This window comes from Thalassophryne amazonica, chromosome 6 (assembly GCF_902500255.1).
Source record: "Thalassophryne amazonica chromosome 6, fThaAma1.1, whole genome shotgun sequence".
In the NCBI taxonomy this organism is placed as follows: domain Eukaryota; kingdom Metazoa; phylum Chordata; class Actinopteri; order Batrachoidiformes; family Batrachoididae; genus Thalassophryne; species Thalassophryne amazonica.
Genome location: NC_047108.1, coordinates 109,130,183 through 109,150,493, shown reverse-complemented (window position 1 = coordinate 109,150,493; position 20,311 = coordinate 109,130,183). Strand labels below are relative to the sequence as shown.

Here is a 20,311-nt window from a genome sequence, read left to right as displayed (position 1 = left end):
TTAACTGTGATGTGGGCACCATGAAAATATGAATTACTGAGTTGGTCCACATGTAGCCAACTAAATTTTCCGAGGTAGAATGTGAGGTTGGACGTGTCCGCCTGCTGTCTCCGTCTTCCACTTGGTTTTTTTAAACCTCAGTGATGCTAAGAGCTAAGCTAACCTGTGTTGCAGGAAGCTGCTCGTGAGAGATCATGTGACCAAATATCTGCTCTGCTGCCACATACAAGTGATGATTTCCAGTCCAAAGCCACCTTCAAAATAAAACTCAAACCTGATCCATCTGGCAACACTGCTCTGCTGCAACCAGGAGCTAAAATACTTGATAACATTCACCATAAACTCCTCAGCTCTGACCGTGACATGGGTGGGTAAGGATATGAGAGCAGGCTCACCAACACCGACACCTGCTGTCCAAGCCCAACGCACCGGGACTTCATACTTTATTTTCTCCTGATGTTTTTGTTGCCTGCTGGTGCTGTCCTAAGTATGTTGGTCCTAAGACTTACGACAACACAAATCTGTGCTGTGGTGCACAGGTTTGTACCCAACAACCGGGTGGAAGGCTGGAACCAAAGTCTTGGTCCTGAACAGACCCTTTAGTTCACAGAGGTTAATAATGAGAACTGGAGTCCACATTCCCAACGCTGCCCACTAAACACGAACGTCACTTCATGGACAGCGACATGACGCCTGCTAACCGGGCAAAATACTGACGAAGTGTACAGATGTTAATGCATTTTTCAATGCAGATACGTGACTGAACACACTCGGAAAAATGCTTGCAAAATCCATCCAAATTATCCTTTATTGACAGATTCATTCATTAAGTGGTGTGAGTGCACATCTCTGTGTGGCTGTGACTGTAAGTGGCACAGTCATAATAATCTGCAAGTACCGGCTCAGTTATTTAAGGTGCAAAATTAAAATAAATAAATCATTGGTCTTGTCGTACAATTTTAATCAGAAATGACAAATATTTTAACAAGATATTGGTCTAGCAGGGGAAAGGATCAACTAGACAAAAGAGTTAATGATCTGCGTCCTCGGACGACACAGGCACGGCAGGAAACATACACCTGTTTATCAACCAAATGTCACGGACAAAGTGACAAGAATAACCAAAACCACTTATGGAAGGAAATATTGTCTCCCTTCTTCCTCCATTTGTGACTTTGCCAACATGTGCAACTTTCTGGCATATTCCACCTGTTTCTTGATGAGACTAAGTAACTGAGTGTCTATGCACACTGCCCACTGAGTTGCCTGGATCTAAAATGGTGACCACGCCTCCTTGCCAGGACGCGGCTCAGTGTGACCACGGCCTCTAGTTCTCATTATTAACCTCTGTGCTTTAGTTTCACTGTGGAACTTACCGCTGCTCCTGTGCAGCCATATGTACGGACTCCATCACACGACGCAGCGCTTCAGAGATCTGCTTGGCCCTGACTGTGTGCTGCTCAAACTTAGTCTTTACTGCTGACTGAGAGATGCACTCCTGCGCGTGCACACACACACACACACACACAAAACAAGGCAGAAAGCATCAGTTCAACAACAGACCGTCAGCACACAACAGCAGGACTGACCACGAAAGAGAACATTCTGGATTTACCTCAAATCTCCTTTCAAAGTTCTGGAACTCGAACATTCTGGCCTGAAACCCCTCAGCGAGCGCCCCACCTGTGGGCAACAAACAAACAAAGCATTCTGAATCTCAAGAATAGGGTAGGTGCACCCATTAAGCCCACCAAAATCTAGGTTTCGCAATTTTTTCCTATACAGTAAAGAAAAATCAGTATTTGATCCACTGCCGATTTTGCAAGTTTTCCCACCTACAAAGAATGTAGAGGTCTGTAATTTTTATTATAGGTACACTTCAACTGTGAGAGACAGAATCTAAAACAAATAAATAAATAAAATAAAAATAAAAATCAGAAATCACATTGATTTTTAAATAATTAATTTGCATTTTATTGCATGAAATAAGTGCCCCACTGAAGCCCCACTAAGTGGGGCTTCATGGGTGTTGTTTTCTGCTGAGGGGTCTCCAGTTTGTACCACAGCCAAGACAGAAACATGTGGCAGTAAAACCATTCAGAGTCCAGTCAGAGCCGTCATACAAGTCCCAGACCAGGACTTCACCACATCACCAGCTTTTAGAGTCAGCGTTTAAGAGGAGCAAAAATGGACACTGCTGCCATGACAGGACCAACACACACACACACACACACACACACACACACACACACACACACACACACACACACACACACACACACACACACACACACACACACACACACACACACACACACACACACACACACACACACACACACACACACACACACACACACTCTGCTGACCTGCCTCTGGCATCCCCTGAGCCTTTTGGACCCGAGCTTGGAGAACTTCCTTGGCAGATACAAAGAAGATGCGATCGCTGGCCTGCACTCGGTCCACCACTCCCAACTCATCCACCAAGAAATTGGAGCAGCGGTCCATATGCTGCCGGCGGACCTGTCTCACACACACACACCGGTCAGCCAGCCTATGGGGAGATTTTCACTGAAGGTGTCTTTTGTCTTCCAATACTGTATTTGGAAATAAGCCAGCTGTGTTACCGGCCTAACCACACTACCACGTTGGGATTTGGTGGAACAGGATACTGGTCATCGTGTTTTCAAAATTTAAATCTTGAAGGTTTATCATTTATGGAGACTGTTTTTTGTTGCTGCTTCGTGAAAAAGAGCCTGTTAACAAAAGTCTCCAGCTGCTGGAGGACGTACACGGCCATAAGTTCAAATCAAGTTCAAATTTGGAGAAAAATCTGATTCATCGCATTTGACGTGTGTGGGACACGAGTCCAGGCCTGACGTCCCGTCTGTGGCATGGAGGAGTTCCCTTCAGACGGCAGCCAGTGTCCTCCCAACAAGGGGTGGAATGTGGTGACAATCTGGGACGGGTTTACTGCTTAACAGAAAACCAATCACGTGTGGCAAGGTCAGCAGACAGGGGACCGACTCCGATTAGTCACGTTTGTGCAAAGTCATTAATGCAAGAAATTAAACTGAAAGTCACTTTTCTATAAAGAAAAAAAAAAATCTTAATTTGACAGATTTGTTTGTGATGGAAGCTGCAGACTGACCTCATCCATGTACTCGGGCTCGGAGGCTGAGGCATCCCAGCGATTGTTCAGGATGAAAATGTTTGGACTGGACAGGCGCTCGTTGACTTTGTGGAAGAAGGACTTCTCCTGCAGACAGACACCATTACGGATCCAACGGCAACAACCATGTAAGTGTGTCCAGGCTGGGTGAGGTTTCTGGCCTCATGCAGCGTCATCACCAGCGTTCTGCACTTACCACACCCCTAATTTTACAGAACTCTATGGCTTAAAACATCTGAAACTGAGAAGTCAGATTTTTTTTTTTTAACCACTGTACAGTTGTCATGGAGGAGGTGATGATAGCATTAATGCAGAAAACTACACAGACTTCAGAGCAACATATGCAGCAGAAGAATGAATGTCTTTGTTGTGTGCACTGATAAAATTAATGACCTCATGCACCTGAATTATGAACCCAAATCAAACCACGGAAACAGATTATTACATGTTAAACACAAGAGATTTTGTTTTTCCTCTTCACGACCGATCATGATGATGTTCCACGGTTGTGCTGAGACACCTTCAGGTTTGCACCTTGGACAGTGGCGGCTTCCCCCACTTTCTTTCAGGTGATTCCATTCAGAGTTTCTTCGACAGAAGTATTAATTTCTTGGTGATGCTGACTGGTTCTTGTTCTGCGAGGGCACTGTGATCTCTTTTAGGTCCATCAACCACTGAGTATCAGTGTTATGGGAGTCTTTGTTCTCCCATACGGGTTCCCAGTGTCGCTTGGTCTTGGAGGGTCTGTTTTTGGCTACCGCTACATCTTCCTTGCAGCTGTGAGTACAGAAGAGGGTATTTCCCTTCTCCTGCATCCCTGGTTTATGTCTTCAGCCTTGCCACCAGGAGTGAGAATGTTTGGCTTGGTCAGTTAAAGTCCAGAGTCCGTATAAGAAGTCAGCTTCACTGTGTCACACGGAGCCTTTTGTTGTGCCATAATCACAGGCAGAATACTTACACAATCAAAGACACACAATCTGTAGGCTTTGTGTTGATGTTAAAGTGACTCCATTTTCACAGTGCTTCTCCATCTCAGGCAGACAATGACCTTTACAGTGATGCCTCACATTCACAACCACCATCAGGGAAACATGTCGAACATGTCAGTATGAGGGGGGAAAAAGAAAAAAAAAAACACGACCAAACCAACACACGGTACGGAAAACTCAGCAGAGTGCTGACCTGAAGCCTAGACGCAACAGTTCCACTGAGTAAAGTCCTTAATCACCAAGGAGCGGACACTGTGCAGTTGGACTCATTGCATGGTGGCACACTGATGACGCTGCGAGAGAGCATGCGAACGTGAAGCATCATTATAAACAGAGATGCAGCATCTCACCGTCTGCATCAGCGTCGACTCAGAGTTCGCCACCAGAACAAACACATCCGCGTCCAGGCAGAACTTGTCGATCCAGCTGTCCAGCTTTGTGGTCACATCGATACCTGGACTGTGGAGGGAAACACAAAAACACCATGAAGAAGATCTCATGGCGTTTCAATATTCAGTTCAATATGTAATGAGCAGCTTCAGACCTTCTGATGTCAGCTTTTCTGAAGGGTGAAAAACCAGCCATGAGCCTGCATGAACAGGCCCGTAGGGGGCGCCCCATAACAGCCAGAGGCACAGCATCACATGCAGATATGACGCACAGCCTGAGCTCCAGTATTTCAAAAGAGTGAAATTTCTGCATTTACTGAATTAGCACTATTAGCACCACTTAAACCCCCATCACACTACAGCACAAACTGCACAAATGCTGTACGAACTGACCTTCGAGCAACATTCGTGCAATTAGTGCTGCATTTGAACTGCACTCGAACGCCTCGTACAGCAGTCAGCACAGCGTGTGGCTCGCACTGGAAAACATACAAATGGCGCCGGAGTCAGTCGTACTGCCGTAGGAATGGACATTCCAACATCATTCGTGCAAGTCGACCTGCAGCACAAACTGAACAAATGCTGTATGAAGTGACATTCAAATTACATTTGTACAAGTCATGCTGCATTCGAATTCCCCACACAGCAATCGTGTGGCACTTAAGGAAATACACCAAATTGTAGAGAGCAGGCACAATACTGTGGTGCTGCATTTCAACTGGCATCTGAAATGCCAACCCACAAAGGAAATATTGTAATGTGGAAAGTTGCAATCAACATGTGCATTAGACGTGAACGTAACGCAATCACATCAAATACACCGTGTGTCACAGCGAGTCAGAGCATCTCCATGACACGTTGATGCGCACTGTGGCCGTGTGGACAGAGTCTATTACAGCCATGATGACATGTTATTCAGATGAATTCTCTGACACGTGAGGTGGACTGTCAGATGTGTGACTACATGCTCAATCTGGATGTTCTACCGCCATCACAGGCGCTGTGCGTCAGTGTGTCTCTATGATGTGTTGACACGCACTCCAGCTGTGTGGCCGGGGTCTAACAACCATGTCAATGTGATAATTCAGATGAATCCTCTGACATATGAAGTGGACTGTCAATGGATGTGTGATTACATGCTAAATCTGGATGTTCTAACGCAATCACAGGCGCTGCATCAGTGTCAGTGTGAATCAGAGCCGTGCGAGGTGTTGCATGCCTCAGACTCAGGTTCGCTCACCTGTCTTTTTATTTTTATATATCATCATTATTTGTTCTCTAGAAAAAAGAAGAAAACAGGCTGTCAGGTGGGCTTGTCTGTGCATCTCAGAGCAGCACCACACCGCACACGGCTGAACGGGTCATTACAACTGGATTACACATCACACGACTGTTACAACATTTGACCCTTATGGAGGACCGACATCATAGCTGTATTACAGAGCTACCACAGTTTGAATACAATAAATCGCCTTTGGAACGGCACCAGACTGCAGCCGGACTGGACTGAGAGGCGCAGGAGAGCTGCGGGTGGGTAAACACTCACTCATCATAATACCTATATTTAAGCCCCCTTTTAACAGATAGATATACAGTAGCGTTCAGAATAATAGTAGTGCTATGTGACTAAAAAGATTAATCCAGGTTTTAAGTATATTTCTTATTGTTACATGGGAAACAAGGTACCAGTACATTCAGTAAATTCTCACAAATCCAACAAGACCAAGCATTCATGATATGCACACTCTTAAGGCTATGAAATTGGGCTATTAGTAAAAAAAGTAGAAAAGGGGGTGTTCACAAAAATAGTAGCATCTGCTGTTGACGCTACAAACTCAAAACTATTATGTTCAAACTGCTTTTTTAGCAATCCTGTGAATCACTAAACTAGTATTTAGTTGTATAACCACAGGTTTTCATGATTTATTCACATCTGCGAGGCATTAATTTGGTGGTTTGGAACCAAAATTTTGCTCGTTTACTAGTGTGCTTGGGGTCATTGTCTTGTTGAAACACCCATTTCAAGGGCATGTCCTCTTCAGCATAAGGCAACATGACCTCTTCAAGTATTCTCACATATCCAAACTGATCCACGATACCTGGCATGCGATATATAGGCCCAACACCATAGTAGGACAAACATGCCCATATCATGATGCTTGCACCACCATGCTTCACTGTCTTCACTGTGAATTGTGGCTTGAATTCAGAGTTTGGGGGTCATCTCACAAACTGTCTGCGGCCCTTGGACCCAAAAAGAACAAGTTTACTCTCATCAGTCCACAAAATATTCCTCCATTTCTCTTTAGGCCAGTTGATGTGTTCTTTGGCAAATTGTAACCTCTTCTGCACATGTCTTTTATTTAACAGAGGGACTTTGCGGGGGATTCTTGTAAATAAATTAGCTTCACACAGGCGTCTTCTAACTGTCACAGCACTTACAGGTAACTCCAGACTGTCTTTGATCATCCTGGAGTTGATCAATGGGTGAGCCTTTGCCATTCTGGTTATTCTTCTATCCATTTTGATGGTTGTTTTCCCGTTTTCTTCCATGTGTCTGTTTTTTTTGTCCATTTTAAAGCATTGGAGATCACTGTAGATGAACAGCCTATAATTTTTTGCACCTGCGTATAAGTTTTCCCCTCTCCAATCAACTTTTTAATCAAACTACGCTGTTCTTCTGAACAATGTCTTGAACGTCCCATTTTCCTCAGGCTTTCAAAGAGAAAAGCATGTTCAACAGGTGCTGGCTTCATCCTTAAATAGGGGTCACCTGATTCACACCTGTTTGGTCCACAAAACTGACGAACTCACTGACCGAATGCCACACTATTATTATTGTGAACACCTCCTTTTCTACTTTTTTTATACTCAAAACCTGGATTAATCTTTTTAGTCACATAGCACTACTATTATTCTGAACACTACTGTTTGTTAGACAACATTACATAATAGTCACGTAAAACAGTGATGGACTTGTCACCGTGGCCACATCTATGTGACAGTGGGGGCCACCAGTGCTTTGTAGAGACAACCAGTAAACACATGGACTCATGATCCTGTCACTTCAGCCCGGATAACAGCTGATCACAGTCCTGCACTGCTATACACAGCTAATTCAAAGAGGGCGGGTGATAGAGAGAGACAGAAAAAGAGCGAGAGAGAGAGAAGAGGAAACCACGTGTGCAGGGGCGGAATCCATGTCTGTCTTGTATTCAGTGCATGTGTAGGATGTCACTGACACTCCCAGCAGTGTGACACAGCAAGTCTTCAGAAAAGTGGCACTCGCCCCCCCACCCCACCTTGCTTTCCACCCTGACCTTGGGTGCCGACATTGTGGCGTTTCGTGCTTTGTTGTTTTAATTCCTTGTCTTTATTTTATTGTTTTTATTTTTCCGTGGGGGAAGGTTCATGTCCGCATTGGACTTGCACTCTGGGTGGTCCACCTGGATTCGGGTGCTGCTGCACTCTTAACTGCACAAATCTTGTTCGTGCTGGCTGCATACCACATTCTGGGTATTTGTACATGGCTGTACGAATGTCTGTCCCGTACGAATGTAGCTCAATTTTTCCCCACTTCGTGTGGCTCGTACAGCATTCGTGTTCTATTGTGATGGGGCCCTTTGCGGATATCAAGAAATTGGTGACATTTTCTCTCATGTTATTCCATTGTTACTGAGACAACAGGCCAGGAGCAGAGATCAACACCCGTACCCAAATCACCCATTATAAGAACCGCCACACTAATATGTGTTAAACTAAAAAATCCAGGTTAGCCAAGTTGTAGGTTGTGTAGGTTGTTAGCCCTGAGTAGCTTGGTAAATATGAGCTAGGGGGGCACATTCAGGGTTCATTCATGCCGCCCAAGACACACAGGTCTTGCGTCTTTAGAGATAGGCTATGAGTTGGGTGAAGTCAGGTACTGCCAAGACAGTTTGTGCAGCATATACACAGCCTCTGTGTAAAGCACTTCATACATTAGTCAATGAGAAGGTGGTGGCATTGATTGTGTGTCACACCTGTCCAGCAAGACCAGATCATCCCTGAGGAGGGCACACTTGGCTTTAGGCCACATGACACAGACCAGACTTCCTGCATCCAGGTCCTCATCTTGATGAAGGGCATGGGCCAGCTGGTTCACCGTCTGCACGGGACACAATGACAGGGAAGATGGAGATGATGGTTGCTGATCCTGCCAGACACAGACTTATTCATGATAACGCCAGTAAGTGTCACTGTGCGACTGTGTGATGAATCGCAGGGTTCCTTTGACCTTCTGACTAGATCGCCTGCTTTTATTTCCATAACACTCCAGCAATGAGACCAATCCTGTTCTATGCCAGAGGCTGAAGCACTGATTCAGCTTTTGTGTCTTCCAGGACAGATGATTACAATGTTTTAAGAGTCTGATGTGTCTGCAGATGTTTCAGATTATGGCTGCGAGAGTTTGAACCAGCAGTTTTGATGACATCATGCCTTTGCTGGATGTCATTGACTTCCTGTGGGCCTAAGAACAGATTTTAAGGTTCTGCCGTTGATGTACAGAATTCTGAAAGGCTGTGAGCCATCTTATCTCATTAAAGTTCTAGATCCTTATGTACCGTCTTGTGCTCTGCAGTGTCAGGATGTAGACTAACATTGAGAAGATGTCGGCAGGATGTTGACATTACTCACATCATGCTTCAACTTTGTGGAACAAACACCTCGTACCCACTGTGTCACAAACAATCATTGCTAAGCTACCATTGATGAGTACAGTTCAGTGATTTTGACCTTTGACCCTTTTGGGGTCATCATGACAAACTCACCATCAGAATCTGGTGGTGATCAGTCAATTATCCACATCATATAGTGGGCGCACTATTATTACAACCTAATTTTACAGAAAGCCGCAGTGATCAAAAAGCGAGTGTTAATGTGTACACATGGGCAGTGTTTTTTTGTTGTTGTTGTTTTTTTTAAGTTGTGGCACAGTCGTATTCCTGAAGCTTTCACAATCATCCATGATGAAAAGAGTTTAGAGATAATCATCATCATCATCATGTAGCGCTGTTTCTGCTATTAGCAGAATGCAAATCAATATGACTGATGCTCTTCCATAACAGACGATTCTGGGACAAGTTGTTTAGTGATAGCCAGACAGAGATGCCTGTCCAAGTTTTTATTTTGTCCCACCATCTCTGTTTTGGCCTTCCTCTCCTGCGTTTGCCCTCAATCATTCGTATTATCTCCATTAGAGATAGCATGATAGAGGAAAAAAAAATAAATAAAAAGTATGGCGATCATAAGGTAACTTGGAGAAATAAAGTGTAGCAGCCAAGTGCTGTGAAGCAAAATTGTTGACTGCAAGAAAGTGACTGGAAGTTCAACAGGCTGAGAAAAAGCATCTCGGACAAAACTCACTGTAATGGTCCAGTCTGAGGCCTGACCCGAGACCCTGGCCCCCGTCTTAGGAAAGTCTTCATGACTAAGCCAACTGTACCCAGAGAGGACAACTGATGAGGCTTATGAGCGGAAACATTTACACTACGCTGTGTTGGCTACTGAAGCAAAACATGACAGCTGTAGAAGTGGACTGCAGAGGGTTTGTGGCAACATTCACATAGAGCATGGAGTTAGAGGTCAGAGTCTTGGGTCACCATCAAAACGTCATCAGAGGCTGCAAAGAGTCCTGCATGGGGCTCCGGTGGGGGACTCCACTGTTCTGCTGGGGGACAGAGACACCTGGAGAGGCGTGATTGGGACGAACGGCCTCCCTGATCTAAACCTGAACGGTTATTTGTTATTGGACTTCTGTACTGGTCACAAACTGTCCATAACGAACACCATGTTCAAACATAAGGATGCTCATGAGTGTACATGGTACCAGAGCACCCTAAGCCCAAGGTCAATGATCGATTTTGTGATGGTATCATCAGATCTAAAGCTGCATGGAGGAAAAAATGGTGGCTGAAGAGTTGGACGTGTTTAGCATGGGCTCCTGCTTTTACTACTGCACAGTAGGGTTTTTTTTTGCAATCTATCTTTGCTAAATTTGACACCTACCACTTTGTTTTATTCTACTGTGTCACACCTTTTTTGTGCATAATGGCGACAAGTTTGAGGGAAATATACATATACGGGATCTGCGACCGCTAAACCTGAGGCTGCCTCGGACCAGGATAAAGTTTCAGCACCGCCAAAGTCCACCGAGACAGACCTGTCGATGCTGAAGGTGGACATTCTGTCGTCAATTAAATCTAGTATCTCAGAGGTCATAAAGGCTGAAATGAAGGATGCTTTGGCAGAAGATCTTGGTTTTATTAACGGTGACCTACAGGTGGTAGTAGACCTATCAGATGATGGACCTCTCATTATGAAGCTGATGAACACAGTAACACACTATTTATCGTTCCTGCCGCTTTAATCCTTTACTTCTGTCTGAGGAAGATTTTGTTTAGTTTATTACATCTGAAATCAAATTCTTCCTCAAAGTTAATCAAACACCAGAGATGTCACTCTGTACTGGGTGGGAGGCGTTAAAGGCCTGCTTGAGAGGACAAATAATTTCTTACTGCGTAAACAAGAAAAAGACTAACTTGAAATGGTTACAACAGCTATAATTGATGAGATCTTACAAACAGACAGATCTATTGTTTTCTGCTCCAGTGTTAAATAATCACAGGTTTCTCCCGTCATCGACTGATGCAGCCTTTAATACTTGGGCTCTTAAAGGTGCACATTCACTTGATGGTCTTTATGCAGATAACACTTTTGCTTCATATGAACAGCTCGTACAGAAATTTGATCTCCACTCTTCACATTTTTACAAATATCTCCAAGTTAGACATTTCATGAGGTCAAACTCTGCTAGTTTTCCCTCTGTGTCCCTCTAAAATCCTGGTGGATTAGAATCTGGAGTGTAAACCTTCTTCAAAATGAACACTCAGCAGGATTTACTCTCTGCTGAGCCATCACTACGAGACATGTTTGGACTCCCTCAAACACAAATGGGGACTGGATTTGCTCGAGTCCACATCAGACTCAGTGTGGGGAAACATCATCAAGAACATTTATCATCTTCAATTTGTCTGAGACATTCTGTACTTCAGTTTAAAGTTGTTCATCGTCTGCACTGGTTTGAGGACAAACTATCAACGATTTAACCTGACCTGGACCCGGCCTGCAGACAGACCCCGGCCTCTGTGTCTCACACATTCTGGACCTGTCCAGGACGACACTGTTATTGATGTCCCACCAGTCTGTGGTGGGACAGTCCGTCCCTCCCCACTGATGTCTCTGTTCCTCTGGAGGCCTCATTCAGTAAAAATCAAAAGGCTTTGATTGCGTTTTGTTCTCTGTTGGCCAGGAGACTCATCCTCTGACGATGGACGGATCCACATCCACCTTCACATGGTCAATGGATGAGAGAGGTCATGGATCATATTCATTTGAAAAAGATCAGATACACTGGAAAAGGGTCTCTTAAGCTTTATTTTGATACATGGCAGCCTTTAACTTATTTCAAGAATTTTCCTGCAGGTTTTAGTTTATATACCATTAGGTTTTGTGATACATGCCAATATATCTAAGATTGTGTGTGTTTTTATTTTGATGCCTGCTCAACTTATTTTTATTTATTTTTTCCCCTCAGTGTTTGTGGTCTGGTTTAGAAGGGATGGAGTGGGAGAGTTATTTTAAGTTTGGTTCATCTGTTCATTTTGTGGAAAAAAAAAGGACAAAAACAATAAAAAGACTTTGATAAAAAAAAAAAAAATCTATGGCTGCATGTTCTGGATACTTGGGTGAAGAGAGGGGCAGAGCTGTCAACTGATCACCATCTGATGATGAGTTGGATCAGAGGCTGGGGGAGGACTTTGGACAGACCGAGTAAACCCAAACAGATAGTGTGGGTGAAATGGGAAAGTTTAGAGAAGCCCACTGTCCCACAGATCTTCAACTTTCACCTCCGGAGGAGCTTTTCTAACATCCCTGTGGAGGTTGGGGGCATTGAACCATAACGGGCAATGCAATCCAGTTCTGGAAGAAACACTGAGGATTTTCATCAATTCCCTGGCGGAAGTCACTGTGGTAGTCAAAAAACTCCGCAGTGTCAAGGCCCCGGGGGTTGATGAGATCCGTCCAGAAATGCTGAAGACTGGGTGTGGAGGGACTGTCTTGGATGAGATGCCTCAACATTGCGTTGAGGCCTGGGACAGTGGCTAAGGAGTGGCAAACTGGGGTGGTGGTCCCCATATTTATAAAGGGGGACCACAGAGTGTGTGCCAACTACAGGGGCAGCACACTACTCAGCCTCCCTGATAAAGTCTACTCCAGGGTGCTGGAAAGGAGGGTTCGGCTGACAGTCGAACCTCTGATTGAAGAGGAACAATATGGGTTCCATCCTGGTCGTGGAACAACTGACCAGCTCTTCAGTCTCACAAGGATCCTGGAGGGTGCCAAGGAGTATGCCCATCCAGTCTGCATGTTGTTTTTGGACTTGGAGAAGGTGTATGATCGGGTATCCCGGGAGATACTGTGGGAGGTGCTGCGGGAGTATGGAGTGAGAGGGTCCCTTGTTATGACCATCCAATCTCTGTACTCACAAAGCGAGAGCAGCAAGTCGGACTCGTTTCCGGTGGGGGTTGGCCTCCTCCAGGGCTGTGCCTTGTCACCAATCCTGATTGAGATATTCATGGTCATGATATCAAGGCACAGTCGGGGGAGGAGGGTTTCCAGTTTGGTGGGCTTAGGGTCTCATCACTGCTTTTTGCAGATGATGTGGTCCTGTTGGCTTCATCGGCCTGTGATCTCCAACACTCACTGGTTTGGTTCACAGCCAAGTGTGAAGCAGCTGGGATGAGGATCAGCACCTCCAAATCTGAGCCCGTGGTTCTCAGCAGGAAACCAATGGATTGCCTTCTTCAGGTAGGGAATGCGGTCTTGCCCCAAGTGAAGGAGTTCAAGTACCTCGGGGTCTTGTTCACAAGTGAAGGGATAATGGAGCATGAGAGTGGCAGGAGAATCTGCGCAGCAGGGGCAGTGCTGCATTCGTTCAACCGTACTGTTGTGACGAAAAAGGAGCTGAGCCAAAAGGAGAAGCTGTTGTTCTACTGGTCAATCTTCGTTATGGTCATGAGGATTGGGTCATGACAGAAAGAACAAGATCGCCAAACTTATGCTGTTTTTGAATCTGAGTCACTGTGGATGTATGATCACCAAACGCTGCTGGATCTCCAGCCCCTGGTCCAGGGTGCAGTGCATTTCTTGGCAGGTGGACAGAAGTTTATGCCCCCATTTTTATCAGAGGTTCTGGCTTTTTTGTGTCGGGATCCTGCAGTGCCCTTCAGCCAAAAGCGCAGTCGCCACTGCGGGAGACGATGTGGCCAGCTGGTGAAGCTGAAGTTCCATTTGGCTCACTGTTTGGTGTCTGGACGCTGTTTGGTGTCTGCGCAGAATTCTGGTGGGATCTGTGCTGCCCTGGCGCCTTGTGGATCTGGTTGATGTGTGGTGCCGGTGGTCGGCTCTGAGGACTGTCAGCCTGGCTGTCCACGTTTTCACCAGATTGATTTATGCCAGCGGTGCTCTCGGAACCTAGGTATGCTTCACTGGGTTCCTTGGCAGGCTGAAGTCAACGGTCCAGATCCAGTCCCAGCTTCAGCCAGGGTTGGCCTGGTAAATGCCAGATTATTGCCTAACAAATGGACAAATCTGGGTGTGGAATCCATTAGTTTAATGAGGAATTTGGTGCAGAAAATCCACTGTGGTAACAGCAGTTTTTTAGGGAGTGATGCTTATGTTGAGACTGTGGTGTGTTTTCGCAGATGTGTCCTTAGAGATCACAGAGGAATATGTTTTGCAAACTTAGCACCCATTATTATACTGGATAACACTTACATTGAGGATGGCCCGTTGGCTCTTCCAGCAATATTAAATATTTTGTGTCTGCAACCTAAAATCCGTGCGAAATGTCTCAAACCTAAGCCCACTTCCAGGCACCTTTTGTATGTTACTCTGGAACCACCCTTAAATCCGAACAGTCAGACTGTCAACCCCACTGAGGTCCTTAGTCTGGGTCTCATTAACATCAGATCACCGTCCTCGAAATCTTTGTTGATTAATGATCTAATTATGGATCATCACTTAGATATGATTGGGTTAAGCGAAACTTGGCTTAACCCTACAGCTGTCCTCCTCTTAAATGAGGCCTGCCCACCGGTGTACACATTTCGTCACATCCCTCGGGATGTGAAGCAAGGCGGGATATTGTTTTTATTTATAAATCAAGGTTTAATTTATTAGCTGTTGGGGGTCACAAACGTAATTTGTTTGAGCATCTGATTCTCTGTTCTTCCCATGATGCTATGTATTGTTTGGGTCAGAAGTATGGAAATCAGTCGTGTTATTTTGTCACTGTTTATAGGCCCCCCGGCCCATATTCTGAATTCTTAGATGAATTTGGTGCCTTCATCTCAAGTTTGTAAGCTAGTGCAGATAACATTTTGATTATTGGTGACTTTAACATTCATGTAAATAAATCCGCTCTGCAAATCATTTATGGAACTTGCGGATGCATTAGGATACCAGCAATGCATTCAGAACTCGGCGCTCTTGCATGTGGTATTGCCATGATGAACATCGCCATCTTGCCTTTTGCATCGGTGGTCTCTGATCACTCGCTTTTTGGTTTACGTAGCCACGTTTAGTGGAGCAACAACCTTGTCTACTACTGCGGCAATGCATTAAACCCTCAACTATGACTGAACATGAAGCTAGACTGCCTGAAATTTTAACTACAAATTTGGAGAATGCTCAATCAGTAGACAGTGTTGACAGTTTAAATTCAGCGCTCAAAACTACATTTGACAAGATTGTGCCTCTACTATTAAAACAACGCCTTCCCAAGGCACAGTCGCCTTGGTTCAATGGTTACTTGCGTGACCTCAGGCAGAAGGCTCGAGGTTTGGAACGGAAATGTCGTAGTTCCAAATTAGAAGCATTCCATCTTGCTTGGTGTGATGCTATCGTCAATATAATCATGCACTACTGGCTACAAAGTGGAACTATTACTCTGATCTGAGCAACAAAAACAAGCATAACTCAAAGTTCTTGTTCGACACGGTGGCAACACTTATTCATGGACATACACCTGTAAGTCGCTCTCGTTTTACAGCACAAGATTTCTTGGATTACTTCGAGAAGACATATCCCAGCATGCCTTAACCCAGCCATTGCGGTGGGTGCCATTACTGAGGTATTACCTAGATTTACAGATTTTGATAGTGTCTCACTGGGCGTGCTGACAAAACTCGTAATGTCTACAAAAAGCACAACCTGCTTATTTGATGCTATACCAACAAAACTGTTTAAGGACCTGTGGTCCACTCTTGGGCCGACTGTGCTGGAAATGATTAATCTCTCATTCACTTCTGGATCTGTTCCTAAATGTTTCAAATCTGCAGTGATTAAACCATTACTTAAGAAATCTAATCTTGACCCTAGCATATACTATAGGCCAGGGGTGCCCAAGTTTGGTCCTCAAGATCTACCTTCCTGACTCTCTTAAGGGCCTTTCACACCGGAGGCGTCAGCCCGACGCGTCTGACGTCAGATGCTTCGCTTCGGAAACGGCAAGGGGGGTGGAGATTGCGGCTACATCACACTCTGGCTGTGTTCACAACCCGAAAACAGTCGAAGCGATCGCCATCTTGCATTTGTATATGTAGAACCACAAAAAAGCTTTAAAAAAAACAGCAGAACAATTCTCCCATCACCCTGCTGGGAGAAGCTTTTTTTTTTCCAGCTACTTTTCGGAGTGACGCCGACCGAAGAAGGACTGACGACTTGGTGGGATATCGATCGAACTGCGACAGCGGGCCAACCCGCAAGGAGAAGCTGGGGTTGAGGCATCATCCCTGGGCAGAGTGAGGCAGGCCGTCGGGGTGATGGAGCAAACCCACTCAGTCCAAAATCTCCCACTTTTTGGATATATGCAAAGTCCCAGTTTGACCAACGGAGTTTACTTCTGCAGCTTTATCGAGGTGAGAATAATATAAAAATAATGGCCCAGTCACACGGCACACAACGATTCCTGAAAGAAGGGAAAAAGTAAAAAAAAGTCACAATTCATTGAGGAAAGGTGGACTAAAGAGCTTTATCACTGAACAGCCTGCGAAGCAAGAGCGCAAAAGGGACGAAAGAGGAACTTAACAAAACCGAAGCTAACGATCTCGACGCTTTAAATGAAATGTGCCTGGAGCCACAGCTGGAGCAGTGTGTGTCTGCATCTCCGAGTTTCAGGACTCGACGCTGGGAGTCCTGGAGAAGCTACAAACAGAAGCTGTGGAGATCTGTGTGCACGTTGGGGGGACCACCTGCTTTGGTTCCTCGTCCAGAACAAAAGAGGGATCATCTCCATCATCAGAATCCACACTGACGACACGCTGCGCGATACATCTTGCTCCAATTAAAAAAAAAAAAACACACAACCCTCTGGTGTGCTGTGGTCACTGCTGTATCACTGTATTCCTTTACTAAGCCATATATTTTGATTTATAACAGAAAACTATCAAAAGGGGGAATAAATAAGTGTAAAGATGATTGAATATATCAGCAGTAAATTGATCAGTCTGTGTGAACGCTGTGCATTGACTCACATGAGCGATTATTTCAACGAGCTGCAGCTGATCCACAACGTGAATTCTGCCTTCAGAACAGCTCTTATATAATCTTTTGAATCATACAGCTGTTGCCACATGTACATCTGCATTCAAGTACCATCGGAAATTACACAACTTTTTTGTTGTTTTAAATTCAGCAGTTGCTTGTGGCAAAATAATTAATTGTATGCACACAAAAGATTAATTCTGGCCTATATAAGGTGCCTGAGCCCATTGAAGCTGAGCCCCCACCCAGATAAAAAAAATCCAAGCAAACACGCTGAGTTTGCCCTGTAATTTCCGACGGTACATGAACGCAGCCTCAGCGCTCACAAACCGGCTTCTGCACGGTGTGAAAACATTCAGCCAGTCGAACGAAGTCAAACTAAACAATAACATTACAAAAACTAAACTAACAATTAAAAAACGTCAAGAACGACAGCAAAACGAAACACGGACGAATTGAGGTTTTCGTTGCCCTTTGTTCAAATTTTTCAACAGTTTAAAAATCCTGACAAAGCACCAGCTGCAGGAACAAAGCTGCGCAAAGGTTAAATGATGCCAACAAAAGTCAGCGAAAGTCCAGATTTCTTGTTTCGTCAGGGCTTCGCTGCCCTTCGTTAAGTGCCGTGTGACTGGGCCATAAAACGTGATGTTTACTGCACTGCTGTGAAGGTTTAATGATGATCTGTTAGTGTTTGCTTAGCTTTTTGGCACAGTTGATCTGAGTGAACACTTTCATTTGTAAATGGTTAAGTTGCTTTTATTTTTATAAATAAAAGCTACAGCTCCAAATAAAGCTAGAGCTTTTTTCGGAAACCACAAAAGCTGTGCCTCTAAGCTTTGTTTAACGTTGTAGTACATATGCCAGGCCTGTGTGTGGCGTTGTAATGTCCCCAGAAAAACAAACAAAAGAAGAAGTAGAGCAAGCGCAAATCAAACTAGCACAAAAGCTACAGCTTTCCAACGCAACAAACAGGGAAATAAAGCATTTTAGGAAAAAGGCGGTCCACGCTGATCATCTAAAATAGCTTACTGTCCATTTAAAGCAAAGCAGTGTGTTTGTTTTGTTTTTTTTAAACACAGTTTCGTCCGCTGACCGCTCTATGCACGGCGGGCGGTTGCTGCCTCTCTGCCCGGTGTGAGTGACTCAGCACTGCCAGCTCCGTCCCGGCCACAGACAGTTTCTGGAAGAAGTCCACTCTTTCTTCTGGGTGACAGTCATTACTTAGGTAGCAAGCATATTCTGAATGAGCCATTTTAATCTAGATTAATTTCAAGATTTCAGTGAGATTAATCTAGATTAAAAAAAATAATCTATGCCCACCACTAATTTATATATATATATATATATATATATATATATATATATGCGCTTCAAAAACGTCCACTGATGAGCTGAACACCATGAAGTCCAGTTGGAAGAAAAAACATCTCTGCTCTTCAAAATAGGAGAAAATTGTCTTCAACAACACCAGAAGTCAAAGCTGCAGAAGAGACCATCTGGTTCCGAGAATGCAGCATAATATCACCTGCTTCTAAATAAAAGGCTCTTTAAACAGCAACTATTTTATTATCTTTTTAAAAAGCTGTTTCATTTTATATTTTAACAATAAATGAATGGAAAATTAAAAATGTCTATGAAATCAAAGTCAAAAGACATTTGCACAGGTCGCAACTCTTCCCTTATTGTGCACAATTTTAAAACATTCACAATCACTAGACAAATTAATATTTTAGAAATGACTGTCCTGATCACAACATTAAAGGCAATCACAAATGTTGATGTAATTACAAGTTGAAATGACTAAATTAAAAATATTAATCATGAGGTTTATGTCACAGAAATCCTACTTTATAATCACACTGCAATCATCTTTAAATTATCTCCTGTTGTATTTATAATAATCAATCAATCAATCAATTTTTTTATATAGCGCCAAATCACAACAAACAGTTGCCCCAAGGCGCTTTATATTGTAAGGCAAGGCCATACAATAATTATGTAAAACCCCAACGGTCAAAACGACCCCCTGTGAGCAAGCACTTGGCTACAGTGGGAAGGAAAAACTCCCTTTTAACAGGAAGAAACCTCCAGCAGAACCAGGCTCAGGGAGGGGCAGTCTTCTGCTGGGACTGGTTGGGGCTGAGGGAGAGAACCAAGAAAAAGACATGCTGTGGAGGGGAGCAGAGATCGATCACTAATGATTAAATGCAGAGTGGTGCATACAGAGCAAAAAGAGAAAGAAACAGTGCATCATGGGAACCCCCCAGCAGTCTACGTCTATAGCAGCATAACTAAGGGATGGTTCAGGGTCACCTGATCCAGCCCTAACTATAAGCTTTAGCAAAAAGGAAAGTTTTAAGCCTAATCTTAAAAGTAGAGAGGGTGTCTGTCTCCCTGATCTGAATTGGGAGCTGGTTCCACAGGAGAGGAGCCTGAAAGCTGAAGGCTCTGCCTCCCATTCTACTCTTACAAACCCTAGGAACTACAAGTAAGCCTGCAGTCTGAGAGCGAAGCGCTCTATTGGGGTGATATGGTACTACGAGGTCCCTAAGATAAGATGGGACCTGATTATTCAAAACCTTATAAGTAAGAAGAAGAATTTTAAATTCTATTCTAGAATTAACAGGAAGCCAATGAAGAGAGGCCAATATGGGTGAGATATGCTCTCTCCTTCTAGTCCCCGTCAGTACTCTAGCTGCAGCATTTTGAATTAACTGAAGGCTTTTTAGGGAACTTTTAGGACAACCTGATAATAATGAATTACAATAGTCCAGCCTAGAGGAAATAAATGCATGAATTAGTTTTTCAGCATCACTCTGAGACAAGACCTTTCTGATTTTAGAGATATTGCGTAAATGCAAAAAAGCAGTCCTACATATTTGTTTAATATGCGCTTTGAATGACATATCCTGATCAAAAATGACTCCAAGATTTCTCACAGTATTACTAGAGGTCAGGGTAATGCCATCCAGAGTAAGGATCTGGTTAGACACCATGTTTCTAAGATTTGTGGGGCCAAGTACAATAACTTCAGTTTTATCTGAGTTTAAAAGCAGGAAATTAGAGGTCATCCATGTCTTTATGTCTGTAAGACAATCCTGCAGTTTAGCTAGTTG

The 20,311-nt window shown here is 44.1% G+C and overlaps 1 protein-coding gene and 1 long non-coding RNA gene across 2 annotated transcripts in view; both read right to left on the bottom strand.

The window, feature by feature from the left end:
• Positions 1-20,311, bottom strand: part of mfn2 (mitofusin 2) — an 85,725-nt gene that overhangs the window by 40,741 nt on the left and 24,673 nt on the right. The window contains exons 5-10 of the mRNA XM_034173123.1: positions 8,570-8,694; positions 4,512-4,620; positions 3,152-3,259; positions 2,370-2,523; positions 1,616-1,683; positions 1,377-1,498 (exon numbers count right to left, since the gene is read on the bottom strand). Of these exons, the coding sequence (XP_034029014.1) occupies positions 1,377-1,498; positions 1,616-1,683; positions 2,370-2,523; positions 3,152-3,259; positions 4,512-4,620; positions 8,570-8,694 (686 nt within the window). The remainder of the gene's footprint in view (positions 1-1,376; positions 1,499-1,615; positions 1,684-2,369; positions 2,524-3,151; positions 3,260-4,511; positions 4,621-8,569; positions 8,695-20,311) is intronic.
• Positions 134-353, bottom strand: LOC117512888. Its single transcript, XR_004561411.1, has 2 exons — positions 323-353; positions 134-283 (listed from the first exon to the last, which is right to left on the bottom strand). It is a non-coding gene; the product is annotated as an uncharacterized LOC117512888 (long non-coding RNA).